This window comes from Tyto alba, unplaced genomic scaffold (assembly GCF_018691265.1).
Source record: "Tyto alba isolate M040663 unplaced genomic scaffold, T.alba_DEE_v4.0 Super-Scaffold_13, whole genome shotgun sequence".
NCBI classification, from domain to species: Eukaryota; Metazoa; Chordata; class Aves; order Strigiformes; family Tytonidae; genus Tyto; species Tyto alba.
The window spans coordinates 40965966-40990089 of NW_024881275.1; the positions used below are offsets into that span (position 1 = coordinate 40965966).

At 39.4% G+C, this 24124-nt stretch overlaps 1 protein-coding gene across 3 annotated transcripts in view; it reads right to left on the bottom strand.

Annotated features, from left to right (window-relative positions):
• Positions 1-23697, bottom strand: part of SPTLC1 (serine palmitoyltransferase long chain base subunit 1) — a 41223-nt gene extending 17526 nt beyond the window's left edge. For all 3 annotated transcript variants that reach the window (XM_042787772.1, XM_042787773.1, XM_042787774.1), the window contains exons 1-7: positions 23568-23697; positions 21491-21598; positions 11803-11897; positions 7704-7797; positions 7160-7232; positions 2442-2574; positions 5-134 (exon numbers count right to left, since the gene is read on the bottom strand). In XM_042787772.1, the coding sequence (XP_042643706.1) occupies positions 5-134; positions 2442-2574; positions 7160-7232; positions 7704-7797; positions 11803-11897; positions 21491-21598; positions 23568-23627 (693 nt within the window). In that variant the 5' untranslated portion in view covers positions 23628-23697. The remainder of the gene's footprint in view (positions 1-4; positions 135-2441; positions 2575-7159; positions 7233-7703; positions 7798-11802; positions 11898-21490; positions 21599-23567) is intronic.
• Between the last annotated feature and the right edge of the window lie 427 nt (positions 23698-24124).

Genomic DNA, 24124 nt, shown 5'->3' on the forward strand with positions numbered 1-24124 from the left:
GTACCTTTTGATCGTCAGTCTCTTGTTCTTTCAACAGTCGTTCAAGGTCAGCCATATCATTATGCTTAAATAACTTGATGTTACTACGAGATGCTTGTAATCCCTTCTGAATAGCAAAGCAGGCAGCTTCATCTCTGTAAATATAGCAAGCCCTTCTAAGTTTGCATTCAGTTTAACAACTATTCAAAGAAAGTTGACTATTAGGACTGTCCTGCTTTTGAGCAGATATCTGCACTTCAGTGTAGTTAAAACCAGATTTATTAAAGCACTATACATGCTTCTCAACTTTCCTATACATTATGGCCACTAAAAGCAAGCCAGCAGAATAATCCCAGAAACCTCTCACCCCATTTGCTCTGGTTCTCAGAAAAAGAACGCAAAGATGTGCCTGTAACATTTACAGTGGTTTCCAAGTATTCAAAACCTACTTTTTAATATCCTTTGGGAATTACTATCTCAGTGTTCAAAGAACTATCCACCATTGTCATGCTGGAAAAGCAAATATATGAGCATGATTGGGTATGCAACAGCTGCTTAACTCAAGTATCTTTTAAAAGCGGCAACTAAATCAAACATTCTGCACATGCTATATGCCGTAATTTCAAACAAGCTTCTCTTAAATACAGTGAGACCTTTTGTCAGTATGAAGCTGAAACAGTAAAAGATAGCAAAATGCAGGATACAATGGAATCCTGAACAGCACGCACAATGCTGGTCATTTGTCTCAAAAAAGATGATCTGAAAAATGTTTAATGATGACCAAAAAACACAATCAAAGTCATGAAAGAACTTCTGCAAGTCAAATAGGTTGCAAGTTTTACGCTTAGAAAAGAGAGCACTGAAGAAAGATTTTGGCAGACAAATACAGAAGTATCAGTGTGTTGTGGCTTAACCACAGCAGGCAGCTAAGCCCCACACAGCCTCTCACTCTCCCCATGGAGAAGATGCACAAATTCACTGCTTAAAAATCAAATGCATCAATTGAAATTACTAGTGGACATATTGAAAACAGGTATTTCTTCATAATTTTTTCCTAAAATGTTGAAGTTAAACTGTGAAATTACATGTCATATAAGTATTGTGGATATTAAAGATTTTGACACTGTCCCACATGACATTCTTGTCTCTAAATTGTAGAGACATGGATTTGAGGGTGCCCTGGTTTGATCCCAGAGGGCAACTGAGCACAGGACAGGGAGGGATGACTCACCCTTTGCAGTCATGGGCAAAAGACAGACTCATTAGGTGAAGGAAAAAAACCCATCACTTAAATTCTAATACTAACAACACTTAACAGAGTGGAACAGTGAGCAGCATTACCACATCTTAGAAAACACCTTCCCCCACCCCTTTCTTCTTCCCAGGCTCAGCTCTGTTCCTGATGTCTCCACCTCTTCCCCTCCAGCAGCACAGGAGGATGGGGAATAGGGGAGTTACGGTCAGTCTGCTGCTTCTTCCTCCTCGAGGTGGGGAGGACTTCTTGCATTCTTCCCCTGCTCCATGGGGCTCCACTCTCACTGCGACAGTCCTCCATGAACCTTCTCCAGCATGAATCCTCCCCGTGGGATGCAGCCATTCCTATACTGCTCCAGCATGGATCACCCCCACGTGCTGCAGTCCTCCCAGCACCGAACTACAACAGTGAGGGCTTCTCCTTCCCTCAGAGTCCTGGACTCCTTTAAAGTGCAGACGCCTGCTCTAGTGTGGGATCTTCCACAGGCTTCATGTCAGCCTCTGCTCCACTGTGGACCTCCATGGGTGGTGGGGGCAGCCCTTCTGTCTCGCCACAGGATGAAGGGAGTCTTTGCCCCAGTGCACCTCTGCCCCTTCCTCCTCCTTCCTTCCACTGACCTGGGTGTTCACATCGGTGTCCTCCTCGGAACTCCTCCTCACAAGTCCCAACCCCCTCTCAGGTTGCCCTTCTTATATATGTTATCACAGAGGCACAGCCATCACAGCTAATTGGCTTGGCCTTGGCCAGAGGCAGGTCCAACTTGGGGCCAGGGAGCTTTGAGAAGCTTCTCACAGGAGGCCACCAATATAGCCCCCTCCCCCCACTACCAAAAATCCCAGGCTCAAACCACGACAATGACTGTACAGTTTCTTAAGAAGAAAACTAGGTATTAGAGTTCTGTTAGTTCTCGTGTGCACAAGTTTGGGTTTGTGGGATTTTGGGGTTGTTTGTTTGTTTGTTTGTTTTTTTTCCCGCAGCTGAGTACCCAAGGCTGCTCTTCCATGATAAAAGCAGTAACTGATTTTATTGATTTTATTTGGAGTATTTGGCAAAGAAAAAATATCTGAGCTCTGTACAACAAAATACTTGATGAAAACCAGCATTGTTTTCTAAATGGTTAACTTAATATGATTAACAACAATGAAAATGAAAAACTGAAAGGAAAACTCTTTAATCTGGAATTTCCCAAGAAGAAAACAATACTTACACAAATACAATGTCCCCTCTTTTCGAATATGCAGGAATAGCACTGGCAATTGTTGCAAATCCGTATGAGTATATAATAGCTTCCTCTGTCCTCATGAATTTTGCTAGTCGTTCTTCTAATTCTAAGTGCACATCTATTTGAGAGAAAAATTAAAAAAGATTTTAGATGTTTACTTGTTTTCATATCAGAAAGACTATCACTGCTTTTAGAAATCACCTAAATGAAGCAAACAGAATGTTTATTTGTAGGAAGAATGTTACAACAAATAATATCCCCAAAACCAGCTGCAATCAATCCATCCCTACTTAAACTGACAAATAACCCAGTATTAATCAGAAGCTTTGATAGATCTGAAAATGTTTATGTAATGCGGTTCTCTCATGTTCTTATGCAATGGTAATTAAAATCTACTTGTGATTAAACCACAAGTAAATGATGCAGCGTTCCTGTACTGTGACTAGGGAGCACAGTTACTAGACAACAGACAGACGTGTAATTTATAGCAATTAATGAGGTCCTGTTGGCAAGCTGTCCGTTCTTCCAAGCTGATGCTTCCACTGCATATAGCACAGCTATCATTGTAACAGCAAACTGCTCTTGTCAGGCTGCAACCACATATCTCTCAAATGTACTTCAGCCAGTTGAAAAGGTCACCATCTCCGTGCCAAAGATTACTCACCCTTAAGATAAACTGACACAATTGCACACACAAGCATTTTCCAAACCAATTCGGTCAAAATGACCCATGTTAGAAACAAAACACGACTAAATCAAAAGATTAAGAAGGTTAATATGATGGTTAGAGGATTGCTACTGCAGAAAAGTGACAACAGTGTTAAGAATTCTGCCTAAGCAAAACAACTTGTATCAGACAATTTGTTATTTTAATTGTGTGACTCTCACCACTATCAGATTCTGCTAGCAAATGTTAGTCAGAGAACTATGCCTTTTATCAACTGGAGATAAGATTGAAGGCCAAACAGAGGTCCTTAGTGTGTGACCTGAAAGATCGCCATTGGCCAACTGTTTACCTTTTTGCAATTATTGAAAGTTCATTGAAACTAAAATCAAATGAGGCAACATCAGTTAAAAATATAGATTCTTCAAGAGCATATGAAGCATGTTTATGTCAATGTTGCTATTTCTAGCCACGTACCAGGGTGTAAGAAGAAGTGGTTTCGTAAAAAACTTAATTTTGCCATACTAAACAAGTATCTACCATAACCATTCCCCAAAAGGGCATATCCACCTGATACATACATTTACACAATAAAAGCATAAGGTGTGTCTTCAAATAACAGCATTTCAATCACAGTCAAGAGCAATTTTATCCATAGACTGCAAAATATAGGTCTTTAACTATCCTTTCCTAATGTTTACCTGAGCGTAAAAACAAAATGGAATGGAAAGGTATTCTTGTATTCGGTTTTCCAGTGGTTTTAAACGGAAAGAAGAAGTTTAATCACTTATTATTTGGAAGTTTTCTTTTGTTACTTATCACCTTGATCCAGCTGTATTAGACATAGCAAACATTCAGAGAAGCCTGTAACAGCCTTTCTTCTCCAAAATCTTTAGAAGGAAGGATACCAGTGAGAGCTACCTAATAAAATCTCTACCAGAAAGTAGTAGTCCTTCTCCAGATTTTTTGTGTCTTTTTCTTTGTTACATAGACTTCAGGACCAATGAAACAATCTCCAGTCAGATTCAATTATTGAACAAAAAGCCCAAGAAAGATCGGTTTCTGGCAGCAATCATCAAAAAACAAAGCTTGCCACATGACACTTAAAGCATACAATATAAACAACATTCAGCAAAAAAATGTTCCTTCTTGAAGCCCTGGCAGTAGAGAATAACAAATTATGGGAAATAAGGACTGAACTACTACCTTGAGTGCCCAGCTATTGATACCTAATGGGGAAAAATATTTTGTAGTGTAAAAGACCACCTAAATCCTTCAACTAAAAAACTGGAATAGATGACAAGACCATCACAGTTAAAAATGAAAACTTGCTCTTGAAAACAATCATCGCTACTATACTGAGCAAGGGCTAGGTGAAAACAGTGGGCAAAAAAAATACTGTCAACAATAATTAACTAATATAATCAGATTTGTGTTAAGAAAAAGAATTTTACAAGCCTAGTGAATTTTGCCAAGGGCAAGAACATTTAAGTTCAGGATGACATACAGCATACACAATTCTGATACATGATTACATCAGGGAATTAATGCTTTGTATAATTGTGAGGTTGAAAAGCTTAGGACAGTATTAATTAAGGCTTCACCACCACTCCACTGTGACAAAAACAGAATACTATCCGATTCTTCTATTCTTTATTCCAATGATTTTCTTTAGTTTGGTTACATCACTTGGATTAGCCTAGCATAACTGAAAGCTGCAAACATTACCTAGAGTATATCTGAACAGATGATATGACTGTAACAGCTTTCTACATAATTCTGAAACCTTAATAAACCTATTATTGTCAACAACTGCCGTGAAGTACCAGTTTAGTCCCTAGCATGTGCTCGCGTGCAGGTCAAAAAGCTGAACAACTCATACCAAATCCTACATCATCTTTTATATATTTTATCAGATAGCCAGTCCTGATCTTCACAGTAGTACTGAAATTGTGACTGCTAGGCAATCAACAATAGCCTGAAAAAAAATCAAAACACCACCAAAAAAAGTGATACACCCTTCAGCTGTCATTATGGAGAAAATAACCATGAAGATTGTTATGTGTGAATATACTAGTATTTCAAACTCATCATAGGATGAAGGCAGTTTTCAGGGATACATCACAAAACAAAAATATCTTAATAGGGACTTGCTAAATCTATAGAATCCCTTCAAACAGGCAGAGATATGAAGAATCAAGTCTCCATTCAAAGTAAATTATAACATGATATCTACATTTCCAAATAAAGAAATCTCTAATATTGATATGAAATATCAAGACCTAAGGAGATAATTCTGAGTGACAACAATTGACAATCATCAATTAAATCCTGTATAGCTAAGTAAGAGGAAACTATGTAGTTCTGGACACAACGTGACTCATTTAACAAAGTCACAGGACATGAAAAATTGTCTGAAGTTTGAGGCATGCAACATTACTGATGTAAGAAATGCTTCTTAGAGATTCATAATCCTGCCATACTCAAACATTTAAAGTCAAGGAAAAATAGGAAGGCAGTCTGGGATCAAACAAGAACAGCAGGTGTTTGTCTCAAACTTTAAACCAATTTTCCACTACTTTATCTGTAGAAGATGGTATCTCAAATAGGTGAGTATAACATCATTTCCTCACTATTGATGTCATGCAGCAATACCACATGTTATATCCCCTGCTTTGTGAAACAGAGAATTTACCCCAAAAATTCAGAAGCCAAAGAACAGCAACCAAACCAAATGCAAAAGCTATACAGTTTGGATTTTAGGATTCAACCTCCAAAGAGGGCAGAAAACAATCCAAAAAATCTCTCATTTACCAGAGCAAATCAACTTTTAACCAGTTTGTATTGAGTAATTACTAGAAAGAAACAATGTGAAAGATTTCACAGAACTTAAAATCAGTCTGGACAAAAAAGGTAGGAGGCACTAGTCCACAAGGTTCTTTGAACTTCTCACTGTTTCGGGTTTTTTTGGTTGGGTTTGGTTGTTTTTTTTTTTTTTTTTTTTTTTTTGTTTGTTTGTTTGTTTTTTTCAAAAAAGTCTGTATGAATTCTAACAGATCACTGCTGAACTGTGATCAGTGAGGGAATCTAGTTTCCTAAAAGCTCTCTACTAACCAGTGAGCTACCATCACCTTCTTTATGAACGAATTATGGTTCTAGGCTAATGAACTATCCATAAAATTGATATCAAAGACTCAAAGTCGTTCTGATGTATAGACTTCTATCAAATCAAAATAGGTGCAGCACCTGGATGATCACTTAAAGGACTAGTCTGACTAACTAAGAAAAGTTCAAGTTAGTCTTGAATTGAAGTCCTGGCCATAGGAAACTAACTCTATGAAAACATTTGAGTACAAACAAGCTGTGAATTCCATCATCTCCAGGAAGGAAAGTTCACAAGATGATGGGTTTAGGTTTTAGCCTGCAACTGTGCAGCTATTCATGTATTACTGTTCTGCTTCCATGCAGTATTTCAAAATACCAATGCCTGTAAGGAACTATTTCCAGAGGCTGGTATTTAATAACTTGCTTCTTAATAAGAATGAAAAAACCCTTACTAGCACCAGCTCACATCATAAAATCTCTTAATTACAACATTAAATTTATCAGTAAAGGAAAACTTCATTTTGTCTACACCATTCGATAAAATTAACTGTTAACCTTCATCACAGAAATCAGACTGCCCTCTTGTGGTCAAATTAGAAACATTTATTAATTTACACTTAAATTCACCATGCATGATTAAAATCCATGATATTCATTTTCAATTTCTACTATAGTGACCACAGCAGATTATATTTAACTTCACAACTCTCCCCTAAGACCTGCATTACAAAGAGTAAGAAAACAAAAAACAAATAAGAAACAAAGCTACGAACAATAAATACTACCAATTCTTAAGAATTACAATAGAAAGTGTCTTAGAGGGTAACCATTCTTCACAGTGATAGAAATAATTTGCTACTTATATATACAACTATTTTGGCTGACTTAAAGTGGTCTGAACACCTTTAAAGGCAGATCAAAGGCAGTTACTCACCAAAAGTACCATAGAATCCTCTAGGTCCACAGGTGCCAACACCGTATTTCTTCAGAGATGCCTGGGCAGCACTCTTTAACAAAAAAGAATTTTGTGCAATATTTATGCCTGCACTAGATGTCTAACTCTTCTATACACTTCACATTGAAAATTTTATACCAATGTACTCAGGCCAGTTCTTGCATCATGTAACATGACCTGCTTTACAGAAATTATAATGACGTACTGAATTCTGCGAATTAATTTCAGATTAAAACTATTTTAGATAAGTGTCTAAGCATCATTCACTATATTCTAATGATTACAGGCGTTAGATACTAATATAACCCAATAGTCAGCTAGTACACAACTAGTACACCAGATTAAGTTTATCTATTTATTAAAGCTTAAGTAACACAAAATTACAAGGTTTATAATATTCCTTGCTGCTTTAGAAGTATACTTCCTTGTCAGTCTGTGCTTTCTGAAGTCATTCTTAATTTCAAGATAACATACAAAATAAAGGAGGAATAATCACACAAATATAATAACTGAAAAAACTCACCTTAACCTTTTCGTTATCCAAAAGTCCAAGAAAGTTAAACGACGCAAAGTTTATACATTCCTTGCCATTAACAGTGATTATATGAGTGGGAGGACTGAAAAAAAAAAATAGACCTATCATTACGAATGAACAGTTGCCTTTTTCATAAACAGTCAAACAGTACAGGAGTTTGATTTTTCAACAGTAAACGGCACACAGCTTTTTCAAGATTCCCTCTTTCCACATCTCCCTTTGCAGCTGCCAATGAATGCTTATGTTCAGTGTCAAGTCACAAATATACTAACATACTCAGTAAAAACTGTATTCCTGTAGTTTAATAAAAAAAAAAAACAGCAATACCTTCCTATTTAACGATTCCTTGAAAACTTAATTTGTACAAAGATGACTCCTGAAGAGATTAATAAACCTTCTCCTTTAAAAGCAACGTGACATCTATTTGAAAGAAGGAATACTACAAATCAGAAGGAAATTTCATTGCTACTTACTTCCGTGATAAAAATGAATTTAAACTCAATGTTTCTGTCATAAAGCAAATTGACAATACCAATCTCATACTGAAAAGGGTGCCTGAAATATAGGTACTAGCTGTAAGCAGATGAAATTATTGTATTATCTATCATCTCAAATTTCCAAATCTGTTTAATCCATAATGGTTTGAGTAACTCACAATCAGGAAAGACAGAAAGTGTGAAAACACCCAATATTAATAATTGAACAAGAGCACAATATCAATGAAGCAAAGGGCAGAGAAATTATTTGCCCTAAAAAATTATGATTTAGGTAAACAGTTATCAAAAAATTTAAGATAAAAACAGCTACTACCCCTTTAAACACATGCATCACATCTGTGTGCTGCATACTAAAAGCAATCCTGTTTTGGAAATTATACACTTCATTACTACAAAATCAAAAGTTTCAATTAATCACTCAGTGTGTTGAGAAGTCTCAAAACTAAGCCAAATATAAAACCTCATGTCTCTCCATTTCTGTATGCATTCTCAAATGCTACAGTTGAGATCCTGTAGTATTCTTCAAACACAATTGTTTCAACAAGCTTTTCCCGTGTGGAAAATAGCACTGAGAAATTTTCACAGTCAAAATTAAATAGGGCTGCTCAAATGTCAAATGTCTGTGCACAGCTGCTCCAAGTCTGGTGGCTCACAATATTTCAATAGGTACATTTGGTGTGCAAAGCAAATGAATTTTAAATCCAAGCACTACAAGTTAAGAAAAACACTGAACTGCCTGAACTTCACTTAAAAAAAAACTTGATGATTTTGTTTTGTATCTGTTCACTTTAAAAAATAAGCACATATTGCTTCAACCAAGCAATGGCAAAGCTTACGAAACAGCTTTGGAAAGCTTTCTACAAATACAGTGCATGTGCTGTGCATCATCATCATGGCCATTCTGTGACATTAAACTGACACAAGCTGAACCTGACTCCACAAGGCAGCAGTCCTGCATTACTGCAGTGCATCTTCTGTAAAGTAGTAGCCTTATAAAAATGCACAAACTGTCTTGGGGAACTGCTGACTGCCATTAAAAATACACCTGGATCTGTTCCTCTGTCTTTCTCATCAACAAGCTATACCAAATGTGGGAAGTCTTATTAAGTGAAACAACTACTTAAGATTCACAGACAGGCTCACAAGAGCAAATCTATACCTATGTATTTTGGCACTAACACACTGTTCAGTATATTCCCAGCACACTATTAAATGTGGTAAATTTACAGCAATCTGCCCCCACAGCTCCACTTTTCAAACCTAAAAAATACACTAATGTTCACCAACAATTTGCCACTAACAAAGCTGCAGCCCTCATGAAAACATGGCCACTTCGCTATCAGAATTTTACCCGACCTTCTAAAGGAACACTCACAGTTAGGCAGAAAGCACTCACAGAAAAGCTTATTCCGATGAGTTATTAGATCCAAACTATGGATACTAACAGTATCATAAAACCTTCCTTGGAATGTCAAAACCAATGTCTTTGTAAAAAGAAAAAAAATTAAACACTTAATTTCTTTATAGTTTCATGTATTCCCCTCCCCCCAGTATAACACAGTTTGTTAGGTATATGGTTAGAGGTAACAGTTTTGAGATACTGAGTGATCCAGCTGAAACTGTATATAAAAATTTCAAGCTATATTCAACGAACTTGCAAGCAAGTCCTTCAGAAATGTTGTCTTTCAAGGACCAATAGCACTCCATCTGTACTTGCGCCTCCCACTTAGGTGTGGCATGTATTGAAAAAATCAGTCACAGAAGATGATAAAGGTAAAAGCCAGATCATTAGTGCCTTTTTACTTTAAAGCAAAAAGAGAATCAGCATGAGAATTTTGCAGACATACCATTTTAGGAAATAGGTTTACGCTTCCTGAACGAGATCATGTACAAGTAAGCTATCTTGCATAATTAGTTCACAGAAAGGCTATCACAAGAAGTAACTGATATCTGGACTGTGACCAAGCCATCATGGGTAACTTCTTCACTGCTGATTCACGATCAGTCACTTTTCCTGTTTGGACAAGTCTCTCCATTACTGGTTTTGCAATGTTACTGGGATTATGCAAGTGTTCAGCAGAACAAAGCGTATTAACATAAGGCACAAACTGCCTTGCATATTGAGGAATGAGGAAGCCTGCCTCCCCCACACAGTGGGTCAAAAATTTTACTGAAACATTTAATACTTCCTAACTGGTTATAAGCCTATATAAACCCTACCCGCACATTACTGCAAATATGCAACATTAAACCACCACATACTAAGATGATAAAGATTTATGTAACTCACCATTCACAGTAAACATCAATACATGAAAATCACTGAAAGAAGACTACCTCATTAGCATCAATAGCATTCCTTTAAAATACTAATTAAAAGGGCAATAGAAATGCTCTTGAGCTGGAGTTAGGATCCAGACACTTTAAATTCTGTATTAATTCTGAAACGTAGGTTAAGTTTATAGCCCAAGTTACAATCTCATAGCTGTTGAGCAACTTACGGGAAGGTAGTTAGTTGGCAGTTTAAATCCTACAAGACAAATACGAAGTTTTCCCCATAGCCACTATTAAGTTTAACAGCCACAACAAATTAACGTTCTGCCACAATACATTCCCTAGCTGTAAGCACTGGAAGTTCTAAATAATGTAAACATTTTCTGAATCAATCTAAGATACATCTGTTCAGATTTTTTAAAAAAAATCCAACACGTCTTTTAACTCCTCAGTACTGCTTGTTTCAAAATTCCAAAGAATAACAGAGGGATTGTTCACATCACAGTTGATTAAAATAGGCATCCCTTTTCTAAGGCACACTTTTCCGTGGTGGCAGAACCATCAAAATGGAGCTCCCCACGACACCAAGTAATTGTGCTCTGTCACTAAATTTTTTTAAATTATTAGTGTCACTAGAAGGATATTAAGAATGCTTATATTGTAAAAGCTACTGACATAGACAAATCTGAAGCCTGGGAAATAAATTTCAAAGCAGTTCCTGAAATACTGCTGCCTACATCAGCACACATTTTAAAAGCCTTGTCACATTCAAGAAAGTAACGCTGGCCCATAACTTCCTCACAAAACAACTTCGCCATCAAGCATCTCCACTTCTGATTATCCAAAGAAGAATGGCTTTTCATGAAGTGCCAAGTGTCCCGCCACAAAATCAAGTTTCTTCTGAAGTGATTTGTGATGATACATTTCCCACCAATCCCCACACAGAAGGTGGAAACCACTTTTGCAAGTCTAAGTCTACATATTCAGAAAAAATTAAATTAATTACTACCAAACAATACAGACCCACAATAAAGGCAAAGATAAAGTGTCCCTTCCACCACCCGCAATATTTAAAATAATAATAATAATTAATTACAACATTTAAAATAATATTTTCTTAATAAGATAGTCTTGATAACATCACAAAACCAAGACCATCTTTTCAGTGGCAAATTCAGTCCTGCTATCTAAAAATGCAATTCATTTATGAAAGGTTTTAAGGATATGGAAATTCTTAGCAAGAAATAAGCTTAATAATACGTACATCAAGTATTTTAGTTCAAATAAAAACCAGAATTTATTTTGGTTATGTTTACCCTGAAACAATGTTGTAGTTGAGAGCTGGGTGATCTTCTGGTACAGGAGGTACAAGAGGCTCTGGCTGCCATTCTTCGATCAGCTCTTCTTTTTCCTGAACAGGAGAAAAGAAATACTGCTCAAAAAGGATTTCCATTAGAAAAGACATTATGCACTAGTAAACAGTTGGTAATAGTTGTATGAGAAATGATGTTTGCTAATGTGTCACCTTTCTGAGACACTTAGAACTGATATTCTGCTGAGGGGCTCTTAGTTCTTCAAAAGGAAGGAAATGTAAAGAAAGATAGTCCAGTTGTACCTGTGTGTTAAAGATCTCATGATATGTTAATCAAGAAAAGAGGTACTAACTTGGTGTCCCTGACAAATTTTAATCAGTACTGTTTCATTCAATCTATTAATTATCAATATTGTCCTCTACAGTTTATGTAATTAAATACAAATTACATAATAATTGAACATAAGTTGCCTCGCTTTACATTCTGAAGTCTTCAACAGTGCTGTCTGAGCAACTGTGGAATTAAAATACTTAGCAAAGTAGCACATAAATGAGCAGGCCAGAATGGAGAAAAACTGCCAAATGCTCAAGAAATGGTAACAACAACTACTAAACCACGCATCCCCCACCTAACCCTGGAGGAATAGTGAATGCACATTAATTTTCAAAGTGTTTTACACTATTCCAAAACCCTCAGTTTGATGATTTTCCAAAGGACATGCAGTGGACCAACGTAACAGGTGCATTAGACTAGTTTCACATAAATTAGCAACCACTCAGACAAATCACCAAAATCATCACAAGCAGAACTTTCCCAGAGAACTATTTACTAGTGCAGCAAGACATACCTAATAACATATTTGTTAACATACTAACTTTGAATGGTATGTCTAAAATGGGTTTGTATTTCTCTATTATTTCAAAAAGCAGTAAAATATTTAAGGCCACTTATTTCAACAGCAAAATAAAAACTCCACAATCAATTTTTGAAAACACACCAGCAATACCTTTTTGCATTTTTATTTTTTCCAAATACACTTTTAACAGCTTTCAAAATACAAAAACACATTAAGATATGAAACAATCAAAAGGAAACTACATACAACAATACAATTAGTCATCTGCATTTTCATCACTTTCCTTTCACTAAGCTAATGAAAAACTTGTATTTCCAGAGTACTAATTAATATCCCAGGAGTTCCAAAAAGGTCTATTTCAAAACACAAATGGAAATTTCAGTAGGCCTGTTTTTCAAAAAAGATCCTTTTTATGTGAGCATATTGTTTCTAATATACTGCAGATGTATTTTAAATACCTTTTTATTTAACTTTCTCATGTTAGATTTCTTACTGAAATTTAACCCATGGGGCATATATTTTAAAGGAAATAAAATGCTGTTAATATGTACAACAGAATTGAAGATATTCAATATTTTGAAGTGGCTACACTTACGCTAGGAAAAGTGCTTAGTTTCTTTAGCCACCATAGGACAGACACCAGGTGGAACATGGCATGCAGTTATGTGTGCCTTGAAATGCTGTTCCACACATTAAAGAAAGCATTAAAGTAGGGGGTTCTATTAATTTACCCTGTACTAGTGCCATTCATAGCATGCCAAATAGCAGATTTAATGCTTCAGTTAAAAAAATCCAAATGGCTAACTGAGCATCAGAGAACAGAATAATAATAAATTAAGCTGTATAAATATTGACTACTATTCATTACTGCATTCTATTATCAAATCTCATGTTTGACATGACTCAGCAAATACCTCAAGAACCTCATGGGAGAAGATTACCAGGTGATATACCCTATAAAGATTAACATGTAACACAGTACCAAAACAGTGGAAAATTAGTGCCCAAATTCAGGTAAATTTCAGAGTGGAACCACAATCATAACCCTGAATGCTAAACTCCATTGATCCAAGACAGAAAGTGGCAATTCCATCCTTGTCTTAGAACATGTATTAGTGTGTATCTCTATACCATTTTGCTATTTGAAAAAAAATATCAAAGACAATTTAACACTACGTATGCTGACCCACAGCACTGCAAGTCAGTAGCTGCTACAGTGTAGTCCTCTCCCACCCACAAATTCATTCCTGTTCCTTGTGCTGGCACAGGCAATTACAAAACCAGACAATAACCTTGTTCAGAAAAATGATCCAGATGAAAACTAACTCAGCAAAAGCAGGATGGATATGAAGCTAAACTAGAGTCCACAACAAAGCAATCCCAACCTAGATTGGCTGACACTACTGGAAAACCATATCCTGAGTTACAGTTGCCCGGGACTCTCTCATACCTTTTCATAAGACTTCAGAAAGACTTCTAAAAATCAGAAAGCAGAATGTATACTCATGCACCCTTCATTCTGCTCCTACAACAGTTGGTGTCAAAAGGCCCCAAATCCCTGATGTACAGTGAAGCTTGCATCAACAGTTTTGTGTTCATTTTAGAGCACATGGCCATGGGGTTTCTTGTTTTGGTTCTTGTTTTTTGTTTTAATTAGGAAGCAGAATAAATCAGGTCAGAAGTGGTGCAGATTGTCAGTTATGGAAGGATAAGTAAGAAAAGCATTAGATGACATCAAATCCCTAAAGGGGAAGGATTTGGGAAGCATGGTGTTTCTTCTGTTTAAGACCTGCACACAAAGAACATTTGAACAGCTGTTATACAACACAGTATTTACAGAAGCACACCATAACAACAATAAATTAGCATAATACAATTGCAATTGAGATTTGTGAACATAATGAGCAACTCCTAATTAGTACTTCTCTCCCCCATTCACACCAAGTTGTAAGAAGTTTCCACTCTTCCCTTTGAAATGTTTGCAGCACAAAAACTAACAGCATAGGTGACAAGCCACTTATGAGATGTGGAAAGATGCTGGCTTCTTCCTTAACACAAAATAAAATATACAGGGGAAGACTAATACTCATTTCAAACAACACTGTTTCACTAATTCTAGCTCACATTCCTTCTCCTCATCTTTTACATGGTGTTTTGTTTTTGATGGACATAGGAACACAAATGACAAACAACTACATCTTCACATCTTATGTCTTCTATTTCCATGTGTACTTAACACAGGCAGTAGTTTTCCTAAAGCTACTGTGATAAAAGCTCCTTTATTATGGTGGAGGATTGGAGATAGTGGTGATTAAAATGAATATCCATCTCAAATGGCTATCCACACTGAAGATGAGACAGTCCATACCCCTTCCTCCTTCCATCCACCAAATACATCAGTACACTGCTCTGTCCTGCTGACCTTTTGGGGTAAACATGACCATCTCCCTCTGATCAAAGACAGAGCAGAATCAGATTTTCACACAGTGACTCCACATTCAAAACACCACCTTTATCTCCTACCTCCTAAATAGGCACCAAATTTCAGACCAGTATCAACAATAAAAACGTTAATTTCCAAACATATATAGAAACCAGATCTTACTTCACAATGTAACATCCTCAATATACAGCTGATTCACTTATTTTTCCTCAGTTCACTGTACTGAAAATATCCACTTGATGAAAAGAACAAACTCAAAACTTTCAATTTCCACCATTTTGGGCTGTAATGTAAGTGAACTTATCTCTTAGCTCTTCCTCTTTCCCTTTTATAATTCTTTTAAATTTATATAAACATAGTTGTTAAAGAAAATATTACCATCAAAATAAAATGTATACATTTTAATTTTATGACTAATATACAAGACACACAAAAATATAAGATGTAAAATGTTTATACATATGTATCTTACAAATTATAATATACACACTTATTTATACATTTGTGCATATATATATAAACTTTTAAAATATACTTATATATATGTCATGGTTTCAGCTCAGAGGACAACTGAGCACCACGCAGCTACTCACACATCCCTTCTCTCCCAGTAATGAGAAGGGACAAATGAGCCAGACTTGGGATTCGAGATAGGACCGGGTGGGGTCAAATCACCCATTATGGTCACGGGCAAAAGGCAGACTTGTTAGCAAAAGAAAAAAATAACATACATTTATTACAGACACTAGCAACAGCACTTAACAGAGTAGGACAGTGAGAAGCATTGCCACGTCTTAAGAACACCTTCCCCCCCACCCCTCCCTTCTTCCCGGGCTCAGCTCTGTTCCCGATATCTCTACCTCCTCCCCCCAGTTGCACAGGGGCAGGGAATGGGGGGGGTGCAGTCAGCGCTGCTGCTTCCTTTATCTTCGGTGGGGGGAGCTTCTGGAACTTCTTCCACCTGCTCCAACGTGGTCCCCCTCACAGGAGACAGTCCTCCACAAACTTCTCTTCAACTGGATTCCCTCCCACAGGCTGCAGCCCTTCCCGAGCTGCTCCGGCGTGGGACTCCCCCGCATGCTGCAATCCTCCCAGCACTGAATTACAGCAGTGGGGCTGCCTTTTCCCACAAGACCCCGGCCTTCTTCGGGCACAGCACATTGATCACCCAGGCAAAAAACACAGGCCATAAATCAATGTCTGCTCCACCGTAGATCTCCTTGGGTGGCAGAGGGGGCCGCCCTGCCGTCTCACCACAGGATACAGGGGGGTCTCTGCTCCACCACACCTCCCCCCTCCTTTCTTCCTCCATTCCTCCACTGACCTTGGTGTTCACGCAGCTGCAGCAACTCCTCCTCACAAGTCCCACTGCTCCTCACCACGTCCCTTCTTAAATACGTTACTGCAGAGGCGCAGCTGATGGGCTCGGCCTTGGTGCAGAGGTGGAGCTGACTTGGAGCTGGAGGAGCTTCGAGAAGCTTCTCACAAGGGGCCGCCCCGATAGCCCCCTCCCCTGCCACCAAAAAAACCCACCACTCACTCAAACCCAGGACAATATACACATACATAAATATAAATAAAATGGGTTTGGGTCATTGTATTTTGTTGGTTGTGGTTTTTACTTTTTAAATGCCAGATACCTTAGGTAAGGGACATATTTGGGTGCAAACACATCCAATTCAAATTATTTAAGTATGCCTTGTAGCAATTATGCTTATGAAGACAGTTCTTTGCTAGCACTAGTGTTCTGAAACAGTGTCATACGTGCATCTGTGTCAGTATCCAAAGATTAATAATACTTTTGTATTTGCTGGTCCCCAAATAACAGGTCTTTAGTTTAATGGTATTTATAGAATCATGTATCAGCATGGCATAAACTGGCACAAACAATGGGCATGCTAATCAGGCATTTCTCTCTTTCAAACTACGCTAATACTTAAGAGAACCTTTACCTAAATAGGGAGTCTTGCTCAGAATGACTGAAAACCTTTACAAGAACAGACTATATCTGCTCTCCCCTGTAGAACAACATCTGATTAATCTCTGAATGCTGTTCCTGCAAGAGAAAGCTCTTATGTCCTACAGTATTTCTCAGCTATGACATTTATTTTTAACATTAACTTTTCAGGCTCCTGACTAATATTGCTCTAATAAAACTGTTCCCATGCAACTACTGCAGTGAAAATTCTAAAAGCAAAGAAAACAACTATTTCTCCCACCCACAAGTGGTAAGACATGGTTCCTAGCAGGATATCAGGGATTTTGAGTAAAAGCTCAGTATCATTTACTGCCGAGTGAAAGTCACATACATGTGGAGGGCACCGTCCATTCACAGAAATGGTTGCTGCCTGCAGAGGACCTTGTAGTGAAATGCCATGCAATCTTCCACAGCCCACTCCAGTCCTCAGTGGCATTTTGCTGCTCTCCTATAGATTTTATTTTGGGTAAAAAGCCCATAAGAATCTGTATGTCTGGCACCTGTCTGGCCACAGACTTACTACTTCTCAAAATCCAAAACTATCAGGAGCTTACAGTCACAGAGAAGTACTCCATCTTTCTAGTTAGAGACTTGGGAGATTTCATTATTTTGAAGTAGGACCAATAAGATTACCTACAAACACTGTTATTATAGGATGACAGACAGCTGAAAGCTGATTTCTGCACTGGATTTCATAGTGTGCTTGCACAACTGACTAAACCCAGAAGTCACCTTCGGGGTGGATTTCTTCACTGTTTTAGAAGTGTGATTCCTAAGTGCACTAGATTGCATAATGTATCATCTACCCCTGGTTCTCCAGGACAGACTGGTCCTGACAGATCACATCAAGATGGCTGAGCAATAGTGGTATTCTTCACTAATATCTACTACACAGAGCCAGCTCTGCTCTGGCAGCATCCCCAAACATAATTCACAGAGAAACTCCAAGTATCATTACTTGAGTGGCTGACATAAAGGTAGCCTGAGCTCTATCACCTGAGCTGGCCTACTTCTAGTGACTGTACCTGAGCAACCTAGTACTTTTTTCTGGTGTGGTAAAGACTAGACACCACAGCATGAATCAAACTAGAACAAATCAGAAAGCAAGTCAGCAGTTTCCTTGCTAAACAGCTGGCACGTTACTACACGCAGCTCAACATACACACAGAAGCCTAGCTGCGTGGAATCCCATATTGTATGAAACAGACTGTACTGCTTCAGACTGAGATGGTGTTAATTTTCTTCTTAGCAGCTCAGGTAGTGCTGTGTTTTAGATCTGTGACCAAAACAATGCTGATAACACTAATGTTGTAGGTGCTGCTGCACAGTGTTTGCACAGTGTCAAGGCCTTCTGTTTCTTATTCTGCCCCCACAGTGAATACTCTGGGTGGTGCATGAGAGGTTGGGAGGGGACACAAGGAGGCAGATGACTCAAACCAAGCAGATATTCCATACCATATAATGACACGCTCAGCAATAAAAGAGAAAAGAGGGAGTTTAGGAAAGTTAGCCAACTTTGCTTGTGAACTGGATGGGTATTGGTGCACCCATGGGTGATGGTGAGCAATTGCCTTCACATCACTTGTCTTGTTTCTCTCTTCTTCCACTCCTCCTTTGCTTATTATACAACTTTATCTTCCCTCACAAGTTTTCTTGCTTTTGCTCTTCCTCTCCTCTTCCCCTGTCCCACGGGGGGAGAAAGTGAGCAAGCAGCTGTGCGGTGTTTAGCTGCCTGATGGGCTAAACCCACAACACAGACCAGTGTCAACTCTCTGTGGATTTTTAGTGAAGATTAAGGTGGGGTGGTTTCCTCCACACAGCTATTCCCCTACATAAAATAAATAAGCTCTTTTCACAGCAATTACCTACATTATAGGAAAAGAGATTAAACCACTCCATGCCTCTGATCTATCAGTCTGCTTAAGTTCTCCAGCTGTAGAAGGCTTACTGACACTTTCACTTCACTGTTGTATTTATGCCTACTTTCAATAAACTACCTGTAGACAAGACTTTCCTTTCCAAATACAGTTATTCCTATGGAAAACACTGCTTCCATCTTCAAAGGTCCATGGCAAAGCCTCTTAGACTAACTTAAATCTCCTTCATTGTCAGACAACCCAAACATACCATCAGATGAAAGAGCATTCCCCTGTACCATTCTTTTTGCCAACAAGATACATGTAACAGAAAGCTAGAGGTGTTGATGTCTTTAACATCTCAAGTTAAACCCTTTGTGTAAGACAGCTCTTAGCACTGTGCAAACTTTTTTCTCTGTGCCTTGCAACTTGGAATCAATGTATCCAGTATCTATACAATGCAATTCTTGATTATTTTGGATTTTTGCTAGTATACACATTCCTTTCCACCCCTCAAGCTCAGTAAAGTTTGTATAAATCTCATCAGAAGTATCACAGCAATAACTTATTTGCATGTTTCTATTCTTCAGAAAGCCTGCCCCTGTTGTCCTGCCAGTAAACTTTATTACTGTCATCCTGCAAAAGTAGGATTGTTATTAAGCATGAGCCATTTCCAAATGTTTTTTCCCCTTTCTGACCTCCTTCTAAACCCCTACTTCCACTGAGCTGCAGCAGACCAGCTACACATGCAAACTCCCAATTGCTCATTGCCCCCCGTTAAGATGATACAGAACAATTCTCCTCCCCACACACCACTGTTCTAGATTTGTCTGAGCACTTTCTTAAACACCTCAGCTTCAGCAAAACGGTCTGTCAGTGAATGAAGGAGATGACCTGCAACTGGATGGTAGCATTCAAGATGCACATAGAAATATCTAAGTGTAACCCTTCCTCTGTAAGGCAGAGATAGGTTTCAGCTTCCTCAGGTCACTAATTATACAAGAGTAGCAAAGAGCCTATTCCCAGCACCTACTGCAGAGAATGAGTCTTCCAAAAGAAAAAAAAAGTTGTCCTCCAAAATACCACAGTTCAGAACCATCTGATACAGGAAAACTCTCATGTTCTATCAAATGGAACTATCATAGTTTCTGAACTGACAATAAGGGTCTGCTTTAAAGCTGCAGCATGTCTTCCTGGATGATCTGAGCATTCAGCACTTCACCACACTGGACTTCCCTTTGTGCTTACTCCTCCTCTGTATTCCTATCAAAGGCAGCAAACTTCAGAAATAATTCCAGGATCAGTTCAAACCCTTCCAAGCACAAAACTGAATTGGCCTTTCTTGATTCCTGCTCAGCTCACTTCTTGCCTTCAATATTAAATGCCTCCGACAAAGATATATTAAAAGTGTTCCCTAGAATACTCTAAGCTTGTTTAGTAAGTACTGCTTGGAAGAGGACACTGCCTGCAGATTTGCTCATATTTACAGCCTTCTGCTTATATTCCCTGCATCCTGTACAGTGCATTCACTGATGCATTACATTGAGCCCACATGCTTAACATGTATCGTTAGTGAGAATAAGATCAAAAAGTTTGCAAGTACGCGATACAGATGGGAATGACAAGGTAAAATATCCGTAAATCTGTTTCACTAACATTCCTCAGTACCACAAAGAAATTCCAGCGTTTTAGCCCATTTATAAAGGATACCATTCCTCCGAAGCTCTAGCAAACAAAGCCTGTTTGTTATATGGGACTTCAGACCATTCAGATCAACCCTCAACATATACAAGCTGGTTGTCACATTGCAATACATCACTACAGTTTATTTTTGACCGAGAAAAATTAGTGCGTCCTTGTTCACCTCACAATTTTCACATTCAAAGACTGCATCCAATCATCCTTTGAATATACTGAATGGCATCCTCTGACATTATGCAGCGAGCTGAATTACAGACCATATCTCAGACAAACTAGTCAGGGACACCTCCAGAACGAACTCTACTCGTTCCTGACAGTCTCCAGTCAGAAGTCAGGAAGAAACTCTGCTGCCTTCACAAAAAATTACAGCTTTTTTTTTTTTTTTTTTTGAGACAACTACATCTCAAAAGAAGAAAGCTGCTGCTAAACTACAAAGTTTTCTGGAATCCTCTTTGCACTGTAAACTCTCAAAGTTATTACCTACAGATACCACATGTAAAGATTGATCATTTTCCTACTCTCTACACTCTTACAGTTCACTTTGTTTGGCAGGGTTTTATTAGTATGGCTTCCATTTTTAAAACAAAGCCATTCATTGAGTAGAGCTAATGCCAGCTTTTCATAGCTTAGCAGTCATGGTCACATCTTTTATATTTCTCAGACTCTCAAACACAGTACTACTTTAAAAGCACGAACTGAAGCATTTAAACAATAATCAGCTTCTTAGTCTAAAGTAAGCTTACCCTTCAAAATCCTACGAAAAACCAGCACAATTTGCAACGCAGCAGTCATTCAACAGCTAAGTATATCAATAGCTACAACTTGTTTCTCTAAAGAAAAACATTTTTCCACTATACCTTAGGCGTTAGATCAGATCGCTCTTGAAGCTTATATGTCTTGGAGAAAAGAAGTCTGATTATCCATAGAATCAGAATTCCTTCCAAAATGAGATGGTAAGCAGGAGCCTGAAGATAAAAGCACAAAAATTAGCCTAACAGTATTCTATTTGAATCAGTGTGACACTGTGCAACAGTTTTGTCTCTATTAGTACACTCAGAAAAAAAAAAATGCCGATCATCAGTTGATATCTATTTCTAAACCAGTGAAAATTATAATTGTATCAAAGTGGATTGCTTTGCAACTATTCCTTGCGGCTGCTAGCTTCAGTTTGAATTCATTTATTCTGTTGTTAATAAAGAAGGAACACTCAAAATTGCTAAGCAGTTTTAGTACCACACATGCACATAAATTCAATATTGAGAATAAAGGCAGGTAAGCTGTATGGGTCGCACCTGTGTCTGTGAAGGCAGAAAGCTTTCACAATAGGCAGAATCCTCTTGAGAGCTTGGTGTGAGTCTTCTATACATGCCCACTTCAACCCTACATTCCTACAATTTAACAGTCCACCAGCAGAGACAGCTACTATTATTTATAAAGAAACCTAATCCTCTCCTCATAGCCTATTTTTGTTAGTTTCACAGGCGCTCTGAGCAGGTATAACCCAACACAGTCACCAGAAGCAGTTTTGCTCCTGTGTCATTTGCTGTCTTGTGTGGACACACTATTTAGGAAGAAATAAACCAAACCAGAACAAAGAGTTCTGAAAGTTTGATCCAAGTTAAAGTTAGCCTCTTTGGATGCTTGGAGAGAGAAAAGTCAGTCTCCTGTGGCAGCACAGCTAGTTTAAAGTAGATGTGGCGTTATGGCATCAGCATCTGACACCTAGTTTTAATGATGGGTTTAGTTATTCCATTTCAGAAAGGCTCGTGTCCACTGTGGATGTCCGCTATTTTTAAAGACTCAGAGTGCACACACACTAGTGTACTCCCTCTTCAATTCAGTGGAAGAGCTCAATGTTTTCTGTCAGGATCTGACCTGCCAACAAAGGAAGTAGAGCCTCCAGAAACTGAAGGAAACTGAGCCCAAGTTTTTAAAAGCATTAAGGAGTCCTATGGCACTTTAACCTGCAAATAAAGAATTGATCATTTGCAGAGTACTTTTCAGTTCACCAAATATAAGAATACATATGTACACCATGACATCTAAAGAACAGATATTACAGTAGCAGTAGAGGTCCACACAAACTACCTCCCCATGATTTTCAGTGCCTATAATTATCCTCAATTCAGTGTATCAGACTGTGCTACCAGCTTCAGCAGCCAAGCACTTCTATATTTGTATGGCAAAATCTAGTATAAATTGTTAAAAAGCTAACAACCTCTGCCAGAGAAAGGGAGGGATACAGACTGTTAATACAAGAACACTGCCTATCATCAGGACATCCTTTTTAATATCATGAAACAAAGACTGGATACAAACATGACGTGCTGACCCCCTCCAGGAAAGAACTCTAGCATATACATTTAAAAGCTTTTTCTTCCTTGGTAAACAACCCTTTTAAGTTGCAAATCCTGATTTCATACGCAAAGAATCTTATCAAGGTTTTAACGCTCTGGATCGCACCTTAAACATAGCTTTATAAACCTAAATAGAGAAAAAAACGTCACCGCATGCATCTCTTCTTCTACTGTATATATACGGTGCGCGTACAAACACCCAGGGTTCCGGGAGTGGACAGGCAGCTCCCGGTTCGGAGGCGGCACGACACGGCACCGCCCGGCGGGCCGCCGCCCCATTCCCGCCGCCGCCCAGCGAGGCTCACCGGTGACCCGCCCCGGGCAGGCCCAGCTCTGCGTTCCCGCTCCCCGCGCCGAAATCAGCGGCCCAGGGACAGGGCGCCCTCACACCCGCCACCCGAACTCCCACAGCCACGGGGCGCCGGGGTGCGTGCTCGCTCGCCCGCCCGCCCGCCCGCCCGCCCCAAACCTCCCCAACCCCGGCGGCGGGTGCTGGGTGCCAAGCGCCCGGCCCTCCCCAAACCGCCCCGCGCCGGCCCTCGGACAGCGCCCCGGGCGCGCACCGCCGAGAACGCACCTCGTAGAAAGCCTGCACCATCTCCACCAGCACCCACTGCTGCCCCATGCCCGCCGCCATGGCCGCGCCCGGCCGCTTCCGCCTCTGCCGCCCGCCCGCGCGTCGCCGCCGCCGCACGCCGGCGTCCAGGGCGGAGGGGCGGGCCCCGGGCGGTGAGACAGCGCCCCCCTCCGGCCCGGAGGTCGCAGGTGCTCCCCGTCGCCGTCACAGGCGGATGGTGCGTTCTCTGGCGGCCCTGAGCCGGCAGCCAGGCCCCATCGGGAGCATGCGCCCTGCGGTCTTAAATAAATTGAATTAGCTCCAAGTTGAGCTAGCGTTGGGAGATAAATTTGGATGCACTGGTGTGTACTTCCTCACTGCGTTTCAAACCCCGTCCTGTTTGTTGGGCGTGCCGGTGTAACCTTGGTGTTGCCCTCTCGGTGCCCGTGAGCTCCGGCAGCCCCTCGCTGTCCTCGGCTGGCACTGGCCGAGGGGCTGTGGCACCTCATCAGCACACCTTGCGCTTGCTGCCTCCGCACCTGTAACTGCTGACTTCGCCGCTGTAAGAAGCAGTTGTT